We start from the raw sequence: 17,735 nt of genomic DNA, 5'->3' as shown, positions 1-17,735 counted from the left end.
CTGGACGGAAATTTCTCCCTCTATAGGAAGTCCAGACTTTTTGGGATGAGAAATGGAAGTCCAGACCTTTTGGGATGAACGTGTCCCATGGTGCACACCAAGATTGGCACAATCTCTCCCAACCAATCATTTCAAAGTGAATGTGCCAATCTTGAGAGAAATTTCTCCCTATACAAGAAGGAAAGTCATCTCCTCTACATCCGAGGACACCGCCTTCCAGAAAGGAATGTTATGTATTCAATCACCTTCAAAAAAAAATTATCGTGTTAGGCAGGAAAAAGGACGATTTGGCTTCGCGAAATGAGGCTTAGCGAAGCATGCGAATATAAATGTGTAGGGAAAAGATGATGGTTTTACTTAGCGAATCGATGCTTTCGCGAAGTCTGTGAGATCTGAAACGTGACGATCTACTTAACGAATCGATGCTTTCGCGAAGTCTGCGAGTGAAATTATGAACTTTTCTACTCTCAGACTTCGCGAAATAATCGATTCGCTAAGCAGATCGTCACGTTTCAGGCTCTTTCTCATCACAGATCTTCGTAAAATCATCGACTTTGCGAAATAATCGATTCGCTAAGCAAATACATACTTACATTTTTCGCGCCTTTCACCCTTAAAAGCGACAATAACAATATGATAAACTGAGAAAAATGATGGAAACAACGTAGAATAACCATTTCTTTGATGGTAACAAGAAGAAAGAAACCAAGTAACGAGCAGGAACAGGAAGATGAAGAATCATTGCTTCGTTTTCTAGTATTAGGAAGATGATGAATCAAGAGAGGAAGAAGAGAAATACATTGTGATTTGGAGAAATGGTGCAAATTTCATGCAATTTAAAGGAAGATAGAAAGATCAAAAGCCTGAAAATCATTAATAGAGGATCCAACCGTTTCGCGTAACCAAGGAGAAGGGGGGAGAGACCGTTCGCGTAAGGGGGAAGTGGAAAGGTTAGGGGTATTATGGGAAAGTCACACAAAAACAGTCTAGATATATAATAGGTTAAATAAATGAGTTAAATATGTAAATAGAACTCCCATTTGCCCCATTTTTGTAATTTTCCCATTCCTAAATTAGTTGCTCTTAATTCTATTTTTTTAAGGAAAAAAAAAAAGAAAACTCTGCAATATTCTAGAAAAATACACTAAAAAATACATAAATTTATTCCTTAAAATTTATTTCTTAACACATATTTTAACAGTTTCTCTTCAGAAATCCGCTCCAACATTCACCTTCATTGTTCGATCCTCACAAGTCATAATACTTAGTTCCACTTAGCTAGCTGCTTATGGAAAATGATAAATATACATAAATAAATCCGTTCACAGAGTGCCCATCTTGAAAACTTCATTTTTGTTTTTTATTCACATTAAATCCTGAAAACATTTTCGAGAAGCTAATTTAAATTTTTCAGAAACCCGTGTTCTAAAGTTTACAAGATAAATAAAAGGGTTAGTACATTCTACGCTCTCTAAATTTGTTCTAAAACACCAAATTGACCCTTAAACTTTAAAAATATTCTATTGACCTCTTACATGTTTAAAGTGAACATTTAAATTCCTAAAATCCACCTGATAATTTAAACAAGTTCTGGGAACTAATAGATCACTTTAAGAAAGTTTAGGATTAATAGATAATTTTCAAAAAGTCAATTGGTAAATTTAAACAAGTTTAAAGGTAAATAAAATTATTTCAAAATATAGAAGTATTTGAATTTTTTGGACAAATACAAGGAGACAAAAATGTATTAAGCCTAGATAAAATTCAGAATACAATCATCATTTTGCATCACAAATCTATAAGTTAGAATCTTGAACCGAATCTCAGACTAAGCCATCGCATGGGAGGAAAAGAATTCCCGAGCTTCATCGTATTGCTTTATGACAACATTGTATAGAGGATGAATGGATTCCAAAAGATTCGAGTAGGAACCCAGCACCGCCCTTGGCAGTGGTGGCGAATACTCATCTTTCGACCAGCTATACTGACACACTGATAACCCACTTAGGCAATAACATGTATGATAATAGTCTCTAGCCTTTCCCGGTTTGTCTCTGAATCCACCCTCTTGTACCTGAGGTTGTACCATTACGCAATAATCTAGTTATAACAAGCCACTAAAAAACATATCATGCCTTCCTTTGTTATCATTAGGTAGAACTAAGTAACCTAGCATACCTGTGAGCACAGAATTATGTACTGCTGCAAGGCTATGTTGTGAAAAAGAGGTGATGCTTCTCCATGGCCTGCTCAAACCATATGCCAAGGACATGGACAAATGACGCAATGAGAATAAAGAAATTACAGAATAAATAGAGGTTTAGAAATAATGCAACGATATCAAAATGAGAAGACATCATTAGAAAAAATAATGGAGAATAAAAACAAATTAACGGTTTCGGAAATGAACTTTTACCTTCTTGATTAGAATGAAAAATTTCATCGGACTCCGATGAATTTTCATCTGCACTCTCTCCGTCAGAAGTGCTATCCGTAGCGCACACTACTTGGCCAGCATCAGAAAATCCCACATGCTCACCACCATGTGAGTTTAATCTTTGTAATAGTGAAAACACGCCTCCCTGATCGACTCTTTGTTAAAATTTCATAAATCAGGAAAAAAGAAAACAAACAAACCAACTACCTAAAAGTAAGGTAAAATATAACCTGCCAGAAAGAATAGCAACCATCAACCAATTTGTTTGTTCTACCCTGAAATCCACCCTCCACTCCTTGTCGAAATACCACCCAATCCTAATATAATGTCCAAAGATTAATATATACTGTACTACATCTTGAGAATCATTACGTGTAATTACATATCTAAGATGCTATCCAACAGGAAAGAAAGGTAAGGTCTTCTCTGCACCATATGATGATATGGCAACCACATTATGATATGATATGGCAACAACATTATACTGCAATTCTTAACTAACTACTATGAGTGTGAACCAAAATTTAAGTTAATGAAATAAAAGCAACATCATCTTACAGTCAAACCAGCTATGTCCAAACGATTGACCTCATTGATGAGAACCATTGTAGCCAATCCACAAAAGGTGTACCTGATGGCCAAATAACTAAATCTGTGAGGGGCACTAAGAGAGGGATGAAAGAAGATGTAGCCTCATTTAATTACAAACTGGTATAAGTTAATAGCCATTCAAAGGAATGGGAGGTAGTAAGGGAGATAAGAGTACAGATGCACAGTGTTGCATACCCTCCATGAGCTTCAGAACCAGGTTCTCCTGCAATGCCACCTTCGTAAGTTTGACAGCTGCAGCAAGATGCAAGAGAGTGCTTCAATCGCCTATTTATCAGGCAATATGTATCAAAAAAGAAAAATATAGCATCTAAACAAGAAAATTTTTCAAAAAAGTACAACCAACAGTTACAGCATAGACAAACTTTGAAGGAAAACAATGCAGATGCAAGCAAAGTTAAGCCACTCCTACCTGCTATTTTTTCTCTGCCTATTTTACCCTTATAATAAGGTCTTCTCTCCCTCCCTCCCCTTTTCCTTCTAGTGATTTTCTCACTCTTCGTTACTGCTCACCGTTCATCTCCCTCTGTGCATTCCCTACTTCCTACGATAAGCATCTCGCCCTTTTTCTATTTTTTCATGATTGTTTTTTGTTCCTCTTTGCTTTTGTGCTTTTATTAAGCATCTTCTCTCTTTTTTTCAGTTAACAAATCTTTACAAATTATCCTTAGTCTTGCGAGTTCGGTTCATATGTTATTGAACTGTCGTTTTCTGCTTGAGATTTTCCAATAGAAGATTGTCCTTGATCCTGGTTGTGGCTTGGAATGCACCATCCCTAACGATGATGGAACTCTGGTGTCATTCGCTGGATTCAGAGTTCAACATGAATTTCTTTTTTTCATTATAGTTATGTGGATTTCCGTTATCCAATTTTTGACTGATACTTGCTTTGATTGGGGATTATCTTTTGCAATTTGATAGAAAGAGAAGAGATAAAGAGATGAGAGAGAGGGAAGAAAAGTGAGAGAATGGAGGGGACATTTTAAGGGTGAAAAAGGGATAGAAAAAAAAATAAAGGGCAGGAGACAGAATGAGATTGCAGGTGAGAAGCTGGGTCAAAGGTTAATACATGGTCAATGGTAAGAGTGACTTTAATGTTAGTAAAGTGGAAGTTGAATGACTTTTGTGATATGTTTTGAAAGTTTATTGGCCAGGCTAAATTTCAGTGGCCATGGGTGTAAGTAACTAACATAAAGGCCAAAGGCACTACAAGAAACTTTATAGTAACAATCAATCATACATGGAGGCATTATCAAGTCTGTAAAATACATGCAAATTTACAAAAGGCAAAAAGCATAATTAAGCCCCTGAACTTTGACTGTTTTAAGGATTAAGCCCCTGATCATTTATTTTTCCACATTGAGCCCTTGATCATTAATTCTATTATGGATTAAGCCCTTATTTAAACTTTTTCGTCGAATTTGGACTGTATACATCATTAGGGTGATTCGGCTTGTTGACATGGACAAATAAAAACAAGAATTCCTTGACTAGGAGAGATAAAAAAATTAAAAACTAACACGAAATTGTAGAAATTAATTTCCAGTATATACTTCCATACTCGATTTTCTCTTCTCCCATTTTGTGATTTTCAACATTAGAATCGCCAAATCGATCTTCTCATCTCTTAAACTTAACGAAAAAGTTAAATAAGGGCCAAATCCATAACAAAATCAATGATCAGGGGCTCAATGTGGAAAAATAATTGATCAAGGGCTTGATCCTTAAAACCTGGAAAGTTCAGGGGCTTAATTATGCTTTTTGCCAATTTACAAAAACATATGATGTTTTCATTGATTAATAAGCACTACATTGCATGCATCAAAAAAGTTATTCTAGAAGGTGAACCTGTCACGTATGCCCCTAAAATTAGGGAACCAATTGTGTAATTTGGTCCAATATCGTTAATTCTGTTAGTTCTATTTCTGTATTAGCTATGCATTTTCTGTATCGCCTTTAATTCCCTCAGATGCTTCTAGATGTTAGATTTGTTAGTTGTAAGCTATTTGGACTCTAGTGAGTTTGTTAGACAGCTGTGCTAACCGTATTTGTGCTATCTTCTCTATTTAGAGGGCAAGGATTGTACTAGATTCCATCCAGGATTTTAATGAATTATTTCTTCTTCTTTTCTGTTCTCTATTCTTTTCTTCCCTGAATTCTTCCTAGATTTGATGCCAGAACCCATTGGTATCAGAGACCTTCCTTCCTTGGCTATAATTCTTGTACAGTAAACAACCATTATAAGAAAACCAGAGCAGTTACCGAGCAGTTACCAAAGCTTATCGAGAAACTATGGTTAACAGCTAATCAATTGCAATCGATGCAAGCCCAACTGTTAGATGTTCAACCAGCATACTAGCAAAGGATGGATTCCATCTGCTTGGATCATGTGCAGTTTCGTAAGGATCAACTTAACACCCAGCAAATGTTGGAGGAACTCAATAAATCTGCAGCCGCCATTGCTAAGATTGTTCAACCATCTTTTGAGCAACCCTCGTTTTAGAGATCTGCAACTTCCCCAATCAACACTAGATGAGGAATTCTGGGAAATTCCACATCACATAACCAAGATGTTACCAAAATGTGAGCTACCACATTTTGAGGGATCTGATGTTGAAATGGGGTGAGCAAGTGCCGGAAATATTATCAGCTGAGGAGAAGGTGGAGCTTGCAGGACTGTACCTGCAAGGCAAGGCTGATAAGTGGTACAAAAACTGGATCCAAGAAAACCATGGAGCTAGCTGACTAGTTTTCTTTGAAAAAGTCTCCAAACTATTCCAGGACACTGAATTGCAAGATGTGGTGGAGGAAATGGCAAATCTAAGGCAAACATCGACTATACTGCAGTACCAGGAGCAGTTTGAAACCATGAAACTCAAAATGGAGAAGGTATTCCCCACAATCACCCCAACCAGGATTACAACCTGAGATACAATCTGCACTAAGGTCTAGCCAACCTACAGATATAAATACGACAAATAAGCTAGCGAAATTGCAGGAAACCCATATAAAAGAACTAATAGAAGCAGTTATACCTAAATCTAAGCCCATGGAACCCTACTCCAATTTCTTCCATTAAACCTCAAACCCAACCTAGCTCCTCTGCAGCCTTAATCCTAAACCCCTTGACCCAAAACCTATCTTAATTGTCACTAACTTTAAAAGGACACCTAGAGTCTGCTGGAAATATGGTGACAGGTTCTTTCCTGGTCAGCAATGCACTACGAAGAAATTAAATATGCTAAACTTAGAAGGTGAGGTCGAATTTTTGGATCACATCATCAAGTTGCATGGAATACCCAGATATATAGCGACGGGTAGAGATAGAATCTTCAAAGGGGTATTTTGAAAAGAACTGATGAAACTGTTGGACACGCAATTACAGTTTACCAGTGCCTATCATCCTCAAAACGGATGGCCAGTTCAAAAGATTAAATCAGTGTTTGGAGGGTTACCTAAAGAGCATGTGTTTTCTTCAACCTAAGAAATGGTATAAGTGGTTAAGCTTGGCATAATTCTTCATACCACAGCTCAATTAACATGTCCCCTCGTGAAGCCTTGTATGAAATCATTCGCCAGCTACCCATACTTCTCTCTCAAACTTCCAAAGTAGCTTCTGTGGAGGAACTACTGCAAGAGAGAGCTAAGGTGATAACTCAGCTCAAGGAGAGCCTTGCTAAAGCACTGAATAGAATGGAATAGTTTGCAGATGCTAAAAGAACTGATAGAGAGTTTGCAACACGTGATTTGGTGTTTCGTAAGCTTCAGTCATATAGACAATCTATAATGGCCCTTAGAGTTTCACTCAAACTCTCAAAAAGGTACTATGGACCCTACAAGATTCTGGACAGAATTGGCAAAGTGGCCTATAAACTACAGCTTCCTACTTCTTGCCACATCCACAATGTTTTTCATATTTCATTACTAAAGAGGAAACAAGCACCAGCAGTGTCTCCCCTTTCTACCCTGCCTCCTACTTCTAATGCAGAATTCATTATCACTCCAACATTGCCAGAAATGCCATCAAAGGTGATCTCTCGGTGCCTCAACTCCTCATTTAATGGGAAGGACTTCCTTCCATTGACTCTATATGGGAAGACTCTGCTACAACTGAAGCACAGTTACCATAATTTTTCCATTCTTGGGGACAAGAATGCAGCAAAGGAGGGGAAATTGTCACGTATGCTCATAAAGTTAGGGGACCAATTGTGTAATTTGGCTCAATATCGTTAATTTTGTTAGTTCTTCTATTTCTATATCAGCTATGCATTTTATGTATTGCCTTTAATTCCCCAAGATGCTTCTAGATGTTAGATTTGCTAGTTGTTAGCTATTTTGGACTCTAGTGAATTTGTTAGACCGCTTTGCTAACCGTTTTTGTCCTCTGTTCCCTATTTGGAAGGCAGTGATTGTACTAGATTCCCATCCAAAATTTTAATGAATTATTCTTTTTTCTTTTTCCTAATTTCTCTCTTCTTTTCTATTCTATATCCTTTTCTTCCCTGAATTCTTCCCCGAATTCTAACGCTAGAACCCTTAGTTCTGACTGTAATAATATGTGGAAGAAGATGTGGAGCTTGAAAGTTCCCCATAAGGTGCGTAATATGCTTTGGCGTGCTTGTAGAAATGTTTTGCCTACAAGTGTTGTGCTTACGGAGAAACGTGTGGCTGTCAATCATGTTTGTGCTATCTGTAATTCAGATTTTGAGTCTATTTTACATATGTTTAGAGATTGTATTCACGCTTAGTCTGTTTGGAACGCGTCTGGTTTGGGTAGAGCGTTGGGTGGCGATTTTCTTTGCTTTAAAGATTGGTTGGAATTCATTCTTGCGAATTTTAGTGTTGAGAATTGTTGTTTGTGGGCTATGGTTGTGTGGAATATGTGGCTGAATAGAAACAATTCTATTTGGAATAATTCAAGGAATTTTGCGGATGTTTGTTTTCATCTAGCGTGCATTGGGTTGAAGGAGTGGCAAGATGCTCAATCAAAGGGGATGAATGTGGATGCTTACATTATCTCGGGATCAGGTCTGTTGGGTTTAGGGGCGGTGCTACGGAACTGCAACGGCAAGTTTTGTGGAACTTTTTCCAAACTTGTGCGGGGTGATTTCTTGCCTCGTGCAGGGGAAGCTATGGGCATTCGGGAAGCTCTAAGTTGGTTTAATAGAAAAGGTATGGACGGTTGTCTTGTTGAAACCGATGCAGAGGTGATAGTTTTAGATTCTTAAATCAACCTGCCTTCGGGTCTTATTATGGCCTTGTTCTTGATGATGGTAATATGTTGATTCATTCGTTTAATGATGTTAGTATCATTTCTGCTGGTCGTTAGTGTTGCCCATGACTTGATATGAGTTTATTCGGGATTGAGGAAAATATGAGGGGGAGAGAATTTATGTCGCTGACACGACTTGATTTCACGGTTTTATATGATGACTCATGTTAGCCGACCCCGAATCATTTCGGGACTAAGGCTTTGTTGTTGTTGTTGTTGTTGTTGTTGTTAGTGTTGCCCATGAATTTGAAAGGGCATCCTATTCTATGTCAGGACTGATAGAGTGGCATACTAGCCCTCCAGATTTCATTGTTCAAGCCTTGTATTCTGATTCTATTTAATGCATGGTCTTTTCTTTTCCAAAAAAAAAAAAAAGTATGGTTCATGATAAAAGCAAAAGTTGATCAAAACCAACCTTGAGATATAATTACCAACATCCTTGACCAGTTCCTCATCCAAAATGTCAAGAATGCTTGCAACCTGGTTTAAACAAACATGGGAGGTACAGAAAAGTAAGCAATGTTTCACGGGCAAATTATGAAATAAAAGGAAAAAGATAAGAAGCATATGCAACGAAAAGCTTCAATATACAAATATTGTAGTATCAATCTATGCTAGCTATTGTGCAATGCTACTCCATACCCTCTAGCCGTGCTATATGCAAGCAATAATATTAATAACATGACAATGACATCAAGAAAATAACAAAGCAGGATCAAAACTTATTAATTTTCCAATAGCCTAGAACAAGAATCATATTGGAATTGCATCAGCCCTATCGCAGTATCCCTTATTACTCTTTTTTTTTTTTTGTCGTAAGCATTTCCCCTTAAGTACCCAATCTACGTTAAATCTTTTACAAGTTGGAGAAGAATAGAAAATGAGATGAAATCTCCTTTTTCAAGTACCCAGCTGAACCAAACGATATCTTTAATATACTCTTGAGTGGTTAGAATTCTATGAACAAATTTAAAAGGTGATATTAACCCGAAAAAGGAAATGTTTCAAGTAAAACGGGATCGAGGTATTTTGAGTGTACTATTAACACCGGTTTGCCAAATATGTGCATGATGCATTTCATTCATTAAAGAACTAGGTATAGCCAACTTACTGAAATGGCAGTGTAGCAAGCCCGCACATCAATTTCCCCATCATCATGCATCCTATGGTTGAAAAGTCAGACTGAGATTCTATTCATAGCTCATCATTAAAAAAAAAAAAAAAAAATACATTTTACAGTAATGAATAAGTGCAATATGGACAATTTTTGCCAATGTTACTGTGAACTGCCACTCAGTTTAAAGAAAAAAAAATCAGAACATTAAAAAATACAGAAAGAAATATATAAAGGATGGGTATTTCAAACTAGAAAATTCCTCTGAAAAATATACATAATTGCATGCAGGCCTATGCAACTACAGAGCCTAAGCCAATGCAATTTCTCAACGGAACCGTTTTGAGAAGAAGATAAAGTTCACCTGAATGCCCCACTTGGGTCTTTCATTCGACGCAAGTATGTGTATAGTTTACATCTGAAATGTACATTAAAATTAATTCCAAAAAGCATATATCATATAATTGCACAAATTGACAAATCTTCAGTAAACAGAAAAACTGACCACCTATTAATAGATGACAAGGCTCTATGTCCACCCAAAGTAATAAGTGAATTAACCGCAGCATAAGTTGTTGCAAGATGAGGCATCTGAATTAAACATTGACAGGAAAACAAAATTTCTTTACTGGTAAAATATATCATTCAAAAAGAAATATGAAAGCAGCAAATCCATTAAATCGCATAATAATAACATCTAGTCTTATCCTGCCTATGTTGCACGGAAACTCTTTTTCATTAAGCGTTTCCGTGTTTCGTGTTTGTTTTTGTTTCTTTTCCGTTTCCATTACCATTTCCTAGCTAATTTTTCTTAGAAATAACGTTTCCCGGTATCCGTTTCCGTTTTGTTTCCCATTTCCGTGCTACATAGCTGAAGTCAACTCAAGGAGGTTTCTAAAGAAATACATACAAAATAAAATAAGTGATATTACAAAATATATATATATATAGACGGATTACAAATCTACCTTGGAAGACCACTTTATGTTCCCAAAAAAACATGAAAATTTATAATAAAATCACAGTAAATTTAACCATTTACTTTCATTAGTGCACACAAAGAGAAAAAGGTATGTCATATTATTTGTTGCAATTCGGACCGACGGATGAGTGGAGAGGTAAGAGCAGGTTTCAAGGCCCAAGTTTGGAAAATATCTCTCACAAAACATTACAATAATATGGAAATTGTCACATACCAGTGTCGAGTTAAGAAGTTGAAGGACTAATTGAGATAATTAGTTCTGGAATTAGTTTATTCTATTAAAATAGTTGTTATTTCCTATTTCCTGTATTATTTCTTTTCCCTAAAGGCTAGGACAGTTATATGCAGTAGTGGTAGGAGTGGAGTTGTTGGTAGTTATCTGTAACTGTTTTTGCCCATGCTCTATATAGAGGAGGAGGACATATCTTTTTGGTTATGCAAAAGATTAATGAAGTCATTTTCTTTCTTCTTCCTAAATTCTGCAAAATTCTCTTTTCCCTCATTCTTCTCTCTTCTCTCTTCTCTCTCTAATTCTCTTCTTCTATTCCTTTCTAATCTGACGCCAGAAAGTTCTGACAGAAATTGGCAAAAATAGAACAAACATAAACTCAAGAAGATGTATGTCATCTTGATGATTCAAGACACTAAATACTTGCCTGCCCAGGTCCACCACCATATCCACCATCAGGGTCCTGTTGATGCAAGAAACCACAAAATTAAAACAAATAGAGATTTGTGACACAACTACACCTCATACATATGCACGGCTAATATAATCGAAAAGTAAGAAGAAAAATTGTTTTTGTAAACTTTTATTTCAACTGTACGAGAAATCTTAGATCCAAAGAAAAAAAGAAGCAGGAAATTGCAATAGTTGATTCCAGTAGCTCTTTCAAGAGGAGCATCCCTAGTGATAACCTAAACTATTTTTCTGCAGCTGTAACATTGAATATTATAACAACCTCAACTCTATCTTGTTATTTTCTATAAAGTTTTCTATTAAAGGTGTCCTTTTTTTTCACAATCTTATCTTCACTTATATCCGAATTGAACAATCCTTGAATCATCATGTATGTGGAGTAAAAGCATGAGGTTGAAGAGCATAAGAGCGTACAACGAGTGAGTTTGATACCACACTTGTAATTCTCATCCACATCAATTATGCATATTATTAAAGACAGTTAAAACTATTAACTGTCAAAAAGGAATAAAAACAGAATAAAAGAGAGTAGGTAAAAGTTTGTTATTATTTGTTATTATCTAGTGGTCTAGACCATTCCACATCACCTCATTGTATTCTCTTTATAAACTAGGTTTGTGCCTATCATTCAATAATATGGATTCAAGATTCAGTTTCATTTTCTCTCTTTGATGTTATTAATATGGTATCAGAGCATCCATGGAGATCCATCCATGCAAGAAATTTTGAATTGATTCGAGCCCAGAGATGAGAAAAAGGTTGAAATCATATGCACAAGTTGTAAGCGATCAAGGCGCAAGTGAAGAAGAAGAAGAACCAGTAGAAAGTTTCAATCGAAATTCCGCAGAAAGTACAGATCAAGGATCAAGCAAGGTTCAGAGCATGTTCGAAAATCAAGTTTCAGAGAATCGATTGAATCATCCAGAAGCAGGCATGGAGTCCAATAATGTGAATAATCATAATGATAATCCAGAATTAGTGTTAGTAAGTTCTGTATTGAATGATTGATGATGTTAGCTTTAAATGCTAAGAAGAAAACTGATTTCACACTGAAAAATGATGAGCCTCACGATAAAGACTCAGAAGCGTATCTAAAATGGAAACAAATTGATGATTTAGTGATTTCATGGATATTAAATGTTTTATCTAAGGATTTAGCTGAAGTTTTTCTGCATGCTACTTCTTCAAGAAAATGGTGGAATGAAATAGCATTACGATATGAGAAGAGTAACGGTCCTTTTATTCTTAGATTGAGGAGAGAAATTGCAAGTATATCACATGGAACTATGAGTCTGGTAGAGTTTTTCAACAAGATTAAAAGAATGTGGGATGAATATAATGTTATTAAGCCAACTAAGACCTCTAAATGTGAAGAGTCTAGAAAATTGACTCTTGAACAAAAGAAAGAAGAGCAACTGATGCAGTTCTTATCAGGGCTCAATACTGAGTTTAACCATGTGAAAAACCAAATTCTCATCATGGATCCTCTTCCATCTGTTGGCAAAGCATTCTCAATGCTCCTAACAATTGAAGATCCAAGAAACAATGATACTGAGACTGTCACAGACTTTGTGAACATGTCTTTTGGGGGAAACAATAGAAATTTTGGAAATAGAAGCAATAATGCTAACAATTCCAAAAGGCAACGATATGCAGGTAATACAGGAGGAGGAAATACAAGTAATTCAAGCAATTCTGGTGGTTCAGGAGGTAATGCAAAGGGGTCTAAAAATGCAAATCAAAGGAGGAGAAATGTTGCTCATATTGTAAAAAAGGGGGCCATGAAAGAAATGAGTGCTTCAGAATTAAGGGGTATCCAGACTGGTTCAAAGGAAAAAGAATAGAAGGGTACAAGCCTCATGCAATGAAGCTGATGATACAATAAGAAGTTCAAAGGATCATGCGAGGCAAAGCTCCACAAGATATTTCTCATCAAGAATTTTCTGCATTTGCTGGTGCATGTTCAGGTATGAGTCTACCCCATGCTCATGATGATCTTAATGTTAACAATGCAGGATAATTGACTCCGGGGCCACTACACATGGCATATGATTTGAGATTATTGAAGAATGTAACAAAGTTGCAGATTCCAAAAAGAGTATTATTGCCAATTGGAGAAGCACAATTGGTAGCATATCAAGGCACTATGTCATTAAAGAGGGTCTTAATTTGATGAATGTGCTTTATATCCCTAATTTCAAGTACCATTTATTGTCTCTGAGCAAATTGCTTCAAGATTCAACAAATGTCAGTGAAATTTTGGTCTAAGTACTGCATTTTGCAGGACCAGGCATGTTTTAAGCCTTTATAAGTGGGTAGGATGCATGAAGGACTATACTATCTCAGTCAAGGTTCTTTTGATAAAAAAGTAACAGGAGAGTTTACTAGGCCATATTTCTAAAGAAATGTTCAAACATTTGTTTCAATTACCAAATGTGTACTCTGAGATTTTCAATGAATGTGATGTTTGTATTCAAGCTAAATACAACAGGAAACCATTTCAACATAGTGAAATTAAAACAAAGCAAGCCTTTGAATTAGTTCACATGGACTGCTGAGGCCATATAGACAGTGCTTCATGACAGGGGATAGATATATGATCACAATTGTAGATGATTTCACTCGAGTTATCTAGATTGTACTGTTTAAACATAAGCATCAAGTGACACAGCTGCTGCAAGATTTTATTAGACTCTGTAAGAATAGATCATAGTACAGAATTTCTAAGTCATACTCAACAAGTTCTCAAAACTTTTGGCATATTGCATCAAAGATCCGGTGTTTATACCCCTCAGCCGAATGGGGTTATGGAGAGAAGACATAGGAGTTTGGTTAATGTTGCTAGAGCTCTTCTAAAACAAGGAAACCTTCCTACTAAATTTTGGGGAGAAGCCATGCTACATGCAGCTATGTTGCTCAATATCTATCCCACTAAGGTCCTGAAATGGAAACCACCTTACGAAAAACTGTATAACAAACAACTTGCATACGGAGATCTGAGAACCTTTGGTTGCCAAAGCTACGTGATGAACATTGATCCACAAAAGAGCAAATTTGCAGATAGAGCAATAAGAAGCATTTATCTGGGAGGCTCAGCAGGTCAAAAAGGATGGACAGTGTACAGACTAGATACACATAAACTGTGTATCAAGAGATGTATAATTGCATGGCACCATTGAAGAAGAACTCTACATGGACCCACCTGCAGGATATTCAAAGGCTCAATAAGGCATGGTTTGCAGATTGAAGAAGTCCTTATATGGACTAAAACAAGCAATAAGACAGTGGAACAAGGTCTTCACCGAACAGCTGCTGCAACTAGGCTTTACTAAGTCTATACATGATTATTGCCTCTTCACTAAGAAAGCAGGAGGTGAGTTTTTGGCGCTAATAGTTTATGTTGATGATGTACTCATCACAAGCACCTCTATGGCTATAACTGAGGAAGTTAAGTCGGCACTTGACAAAAGTTTCACCATCAAGAACTTGGGAGAAGTTAAATACTTCTTGGGAATAGAACTGGCCAGATGAAGTAGGGGTTTAATGATAACACAGTCCAAGTACATCAAAGATTTAGTGAATGAGGCCGGTTTAGATCAAGCTACAATCACTACAAGTCCCTTTCCTGCAGGACTCAAACTAGATGTAGCAGGGACAAATTATGATAAACCAGAAAGATACACGAAACTTGTTGGCAAATTACTTTATCTTGGCTTCACCAGGTCTGTTATTGCTTTTGTGACTCAAAAACTGAGTCAATATATGAGTAAGCCAACAGATGGAGGCCGCTCTATATATAGTAAGATACGTAAAAGGCACTAATTCGGTGGGGATCTATTATGACTCTCAATCAAACTTAAGTGTCATGGAAGATTTTTGTGATTCAGATTGGGGGAGATGCAAGATTACAAGGAAGTCTGTCACAAGATACTATGATTTTATGGGATATTGCTTAGTCTCTTAGAAGTCGAAGAAGCAAAGGACTGTTAGTAAAAGCTCAGCAGAAGCTGAATATCGAGCAATGGCAACAACATCTTGTGAGCTCAAATGGCTAACTTTTCTATTGAAGGAATTCAACATAGAGCCAGAACTTCCTATTTCATTAAAATGTGACAATCATGCAAATAAGTTGCAGATATGCTTACTAAAGCTCCAACGGGACCACAGATGGTGGGATTCTTAAACAAGATGAAGATTGTTTAGTGTGCTTCATCTTGAGGGGAAGATATTGAAGAGTAAAAGAAATGGTTAAGCTTTAGGGATGGCTATTAAAGACAGTTAAAACTATTAACTGTCAAAAATGAATAAAAACAGAATCAAAAAGGAACAAAAACAGAATAAAAGAGAGTAGGTAAAAGTTTGTTATTGTTTGTTATTATCTAGTGGTCTAGAACATTCCACATCACCTCATTGTATTCTCTATATAAACTAGGTTTGTGCCTATCATTCATTAAGACGAATTCAAGATTCAGTTATTAATACATATCATATTAATATAGATCTTTGATTATTGCAGCATTATTGAGATATGTCATATGTACGCACCTATATGCATTTATGTGGGAAGATATTCAAACTAAGAAAAATCACTTCTTGTCTACAATTTCGCAACATGAAAAGTTCAGAGAACTTCAATGATAAGAGTTATGCAGATTAAGCATCAGAAATAATTTATTGAAAACTTCATACCTGACAACAACTGAGAAAGTCAATGGAGTTATTCTCTAGTTCGTAATCAACAGAGTCCCCCAACAAAGCAATTGAGTGCAGAATCCAGTAGCAAAGCCATGGTCGACTGCATATATATGTATATATATATAAAAAGGAAAGAATACCTAGATATAAAAATAGGAATCAACTTTGGCATATGAATGATTTTTACATAGGTGGCATCCCAAGACAAAGAAAAGGAAGCCCGTTATACCTCGCTAAGCAGTCCAAAATATCATACCATTTTCCACAATTAAAGCTTCCTAAATTCAATTAGCAAATTTAAGCATAGCCAGTAAATTTAGAAGCTCTTCTGTATCTTGTAAATACACCAACAGAATTGTTTTTCCCTTCTATCCACGTCTACAAAACCATTACACTGTAACCACCAATTGTAAAGGCTCTAAAAGGAATTAGAAACAAGATTGAGAAATTTCTAGTTCAGATCTAACAAGCAATTAAAGACATATCTGCAAAAAAGAAAGCCATAATTGCTTTGTAAATATTTATAGGGAAAAAAAGGAAAATAAATTTTTTAAGTCACGAAAGACCTCATTTTCAACTTTCAAGGCAGGTTTCAAGATTTTCGCCTTCCATCCACTTATCCTATTTGAGATCTGATGAACCGCATAAAACATAAATAATAGCAATCAGCAAGGATAAACACGTCATAAAATGAAGATTAGATAGGTCGTAGTATCTAACAAAAAAAAAATGGATTTTAGAACATCTTCCAACTTTCAATCAGCAAAAGTTCCCACCCTGCTGCTACCCAATTTCGACATTAAACAGATTGTCAATTACCACTATTCTAACTATTTTACTTTAGTTGCGTGCACAAAGAGATCTAATGCAAAAATGTGTTGGAATATGTCCATGTAATAAAACGCAAGATAGTTCGAACGACAGACACATAAGTACTTCACAGGTATAAGAAGTCCAATAGCGAACCACGTCACTGACCAATAAATTCAAGTTAGTGGAATTTTCAAGTAAAAATGGACAGAAAATTAATATATTAACAAAAAGAAGGAAATACGCACTTAGCATCCAAAACAACAAAAGAGGGGCCGAGTTGCATGAGTCCTCTTGTTAAGTATTCCATATGCATATCCCGTTGAAGCTCTAACCTATGGAAAAACAAATTAACTTGGAAGTGAAAAGATAAGCAGAACTGAAGTCATCAATCAATAGTGACTATAAGAACTCTTTCTCTTTACATTAGGGTTTGAGCCTTTTGAGGAATATTAGCGAAGATATCATAGATCTGGAACACTTGATCCTGAACCATCCATTGCTCGTGTTGGCTTACCGTCGGCCGGCGTCTAGTCGATGATTCCGCCGAGTACATTAGCTCCGATAGGCTCAGGTATGAGTGTTGAGTGAGTTGAGTGCCTCAAAATTTTCGTTAGCTTGACTGCAAGTCAGTGGATATGCAAATTTGCTTTTGCGTCAAGTGAAAGCAAGTGTAACTGAAAACAACAATGGGGCGCCAATTTTCCCTTTGTTCTCGGGTGGGGGATTGGGTGGAACTTGGAAGTCGTTTTAGGCAAAAAAAAAAAAAAAAAAAAAAAAAAAAAAAATGTTGAAGTTCCTGAACTGTAACATTTTTTATGCATAAACCCATGATTAATTATTTTAAGGGCTTGATTGGATAGAGGGCTATTAAGGGAAGGACTTAAGGGTTGATAAAAACTTTTGTTTGAGGAGGGGGAAGGTTTAGTAAGGGTTTCTACGAATCCATGTTTGAAACACACACAAAATTAGAAGGATAAGGGTTTGAAGGGTTTCTTTTTAAGAAATTTCATCCAATTTTCAAACTTCCAATTTGGTGGGTTTGGAAGGGTTAGAAATTACTCTTTCTTCCCATTCCTTTCCTTTGCTTACCTTTTCCTACCATTCTCTACCCTT

General features: G+C 36.3%; 1 protein-coding gene across 4 annotated transcripts; it reads right to left on the bottom strand.

Moving 5' to 3' along the window:
* Positions 1 to 1,648: 1,648 nt before the first annotated feature.
* Positions 1,649 to 17,359, bottom strand: LOC136232822 (protein farnesyltransferase subunit beta). Of its 4 annotated transcripts, XM_066022253.1 has the most exons (15): positions 17,045 to 17,086; positions 16,868 to 16,954; positions 16,376 to 16,441; positions 15,804 to 15,909; positions 11,071 to 11,106; positions 9,941 to 10,023; positions 9,797 to 9,850; positions 9,430 to 9,481; positions 8,734 to 8,798; positions 3,224 to 3,313; positions 2,996 to 3,068; positions 2,668 to 2,754; positions 2,417 to 2,582; positions 2,179 to 2,246; positions 1,649 to 2,074 (listed from the first exon to the last, which is right to left on the bottom strand). In XM_066022253.1, exons 3-15 carry the CDS (start codon positions 16,378 to 16,380, stop codon positions 1,829 to 1,831), a joined length of 1,131 nt encoding a protein of 376 aa, XP_065878325.1. In that variant the 5' UTR covers positions 16,381 to 16,441; positions 16,868 to 16,954; positions 17,045 to 17,086; the 3' UTR covers positions 1,649 to 1,828. The 4 variants fall into 4 exon arrangements, with proteins under 4 accessions (XP_065878325.1, XP_065878323.1, XP_065878324.1 ...); XM_066022251.1 differs by lacking the exon at positions 16,376 to 16,441 and having other exon boundaries at positions 17,045 to 17,359; XM_066022252.1 differs by lacking the exon at positions 16,376 to 16,441 and having other exon boundaries at positions 3,224 to 3,280; positions 17,045 to 17,358.
* Positions 17,360 to 17,735: the final 376 nt, after the last annotated feature.

This window comes from Euphorbia lathyris, chromosome 6 (assembly GCF_963576675.1).
Source record: "Euphorbia lathyris chromosome 6, ddEupLath1.1, whole genome shotgun sequence".
In the NCBI taxonomy this organism is placed as follows: domain Eukaryota; kingdom Viridiplantae; phylum Streptophyta; class Magnoliopsida; order Malpighiales; family Euphorbiaceae; genus Euphorbia; species Euphorbia lathyris.
This window is presented reverse-complemented; position numbering and strand designations above follow the sequence as displayed.

What these genes read in the sequence shown, in the direction of transcription:
- LOC136232822 (XM_066022251.1), bottom strand. Translation starts at nt 17,175, where the DNA reads ATGTACTCGGCGGAATCATCGACTAGACGCCGGCCGACGGTAAGCCAA. An exon ending in ATGGTGGTGGACCTGGGCAG is followed by an intron (nt 10,024 to 11,070) that starts GCAAGTATTTAG and finishes TGTTTAATTCAG; the next exon opens with ATGCCTCATCTTGCAACAAC. An exon ending in GTTGCTATTCTTTCTGGCAG is followed by an intron (nt 2,583 to 2,667) that starts GTTATATTTTAC and finishes AGAGTCGATCAG; the next exon opens with GGAGGCGTGTTTTCACTATT.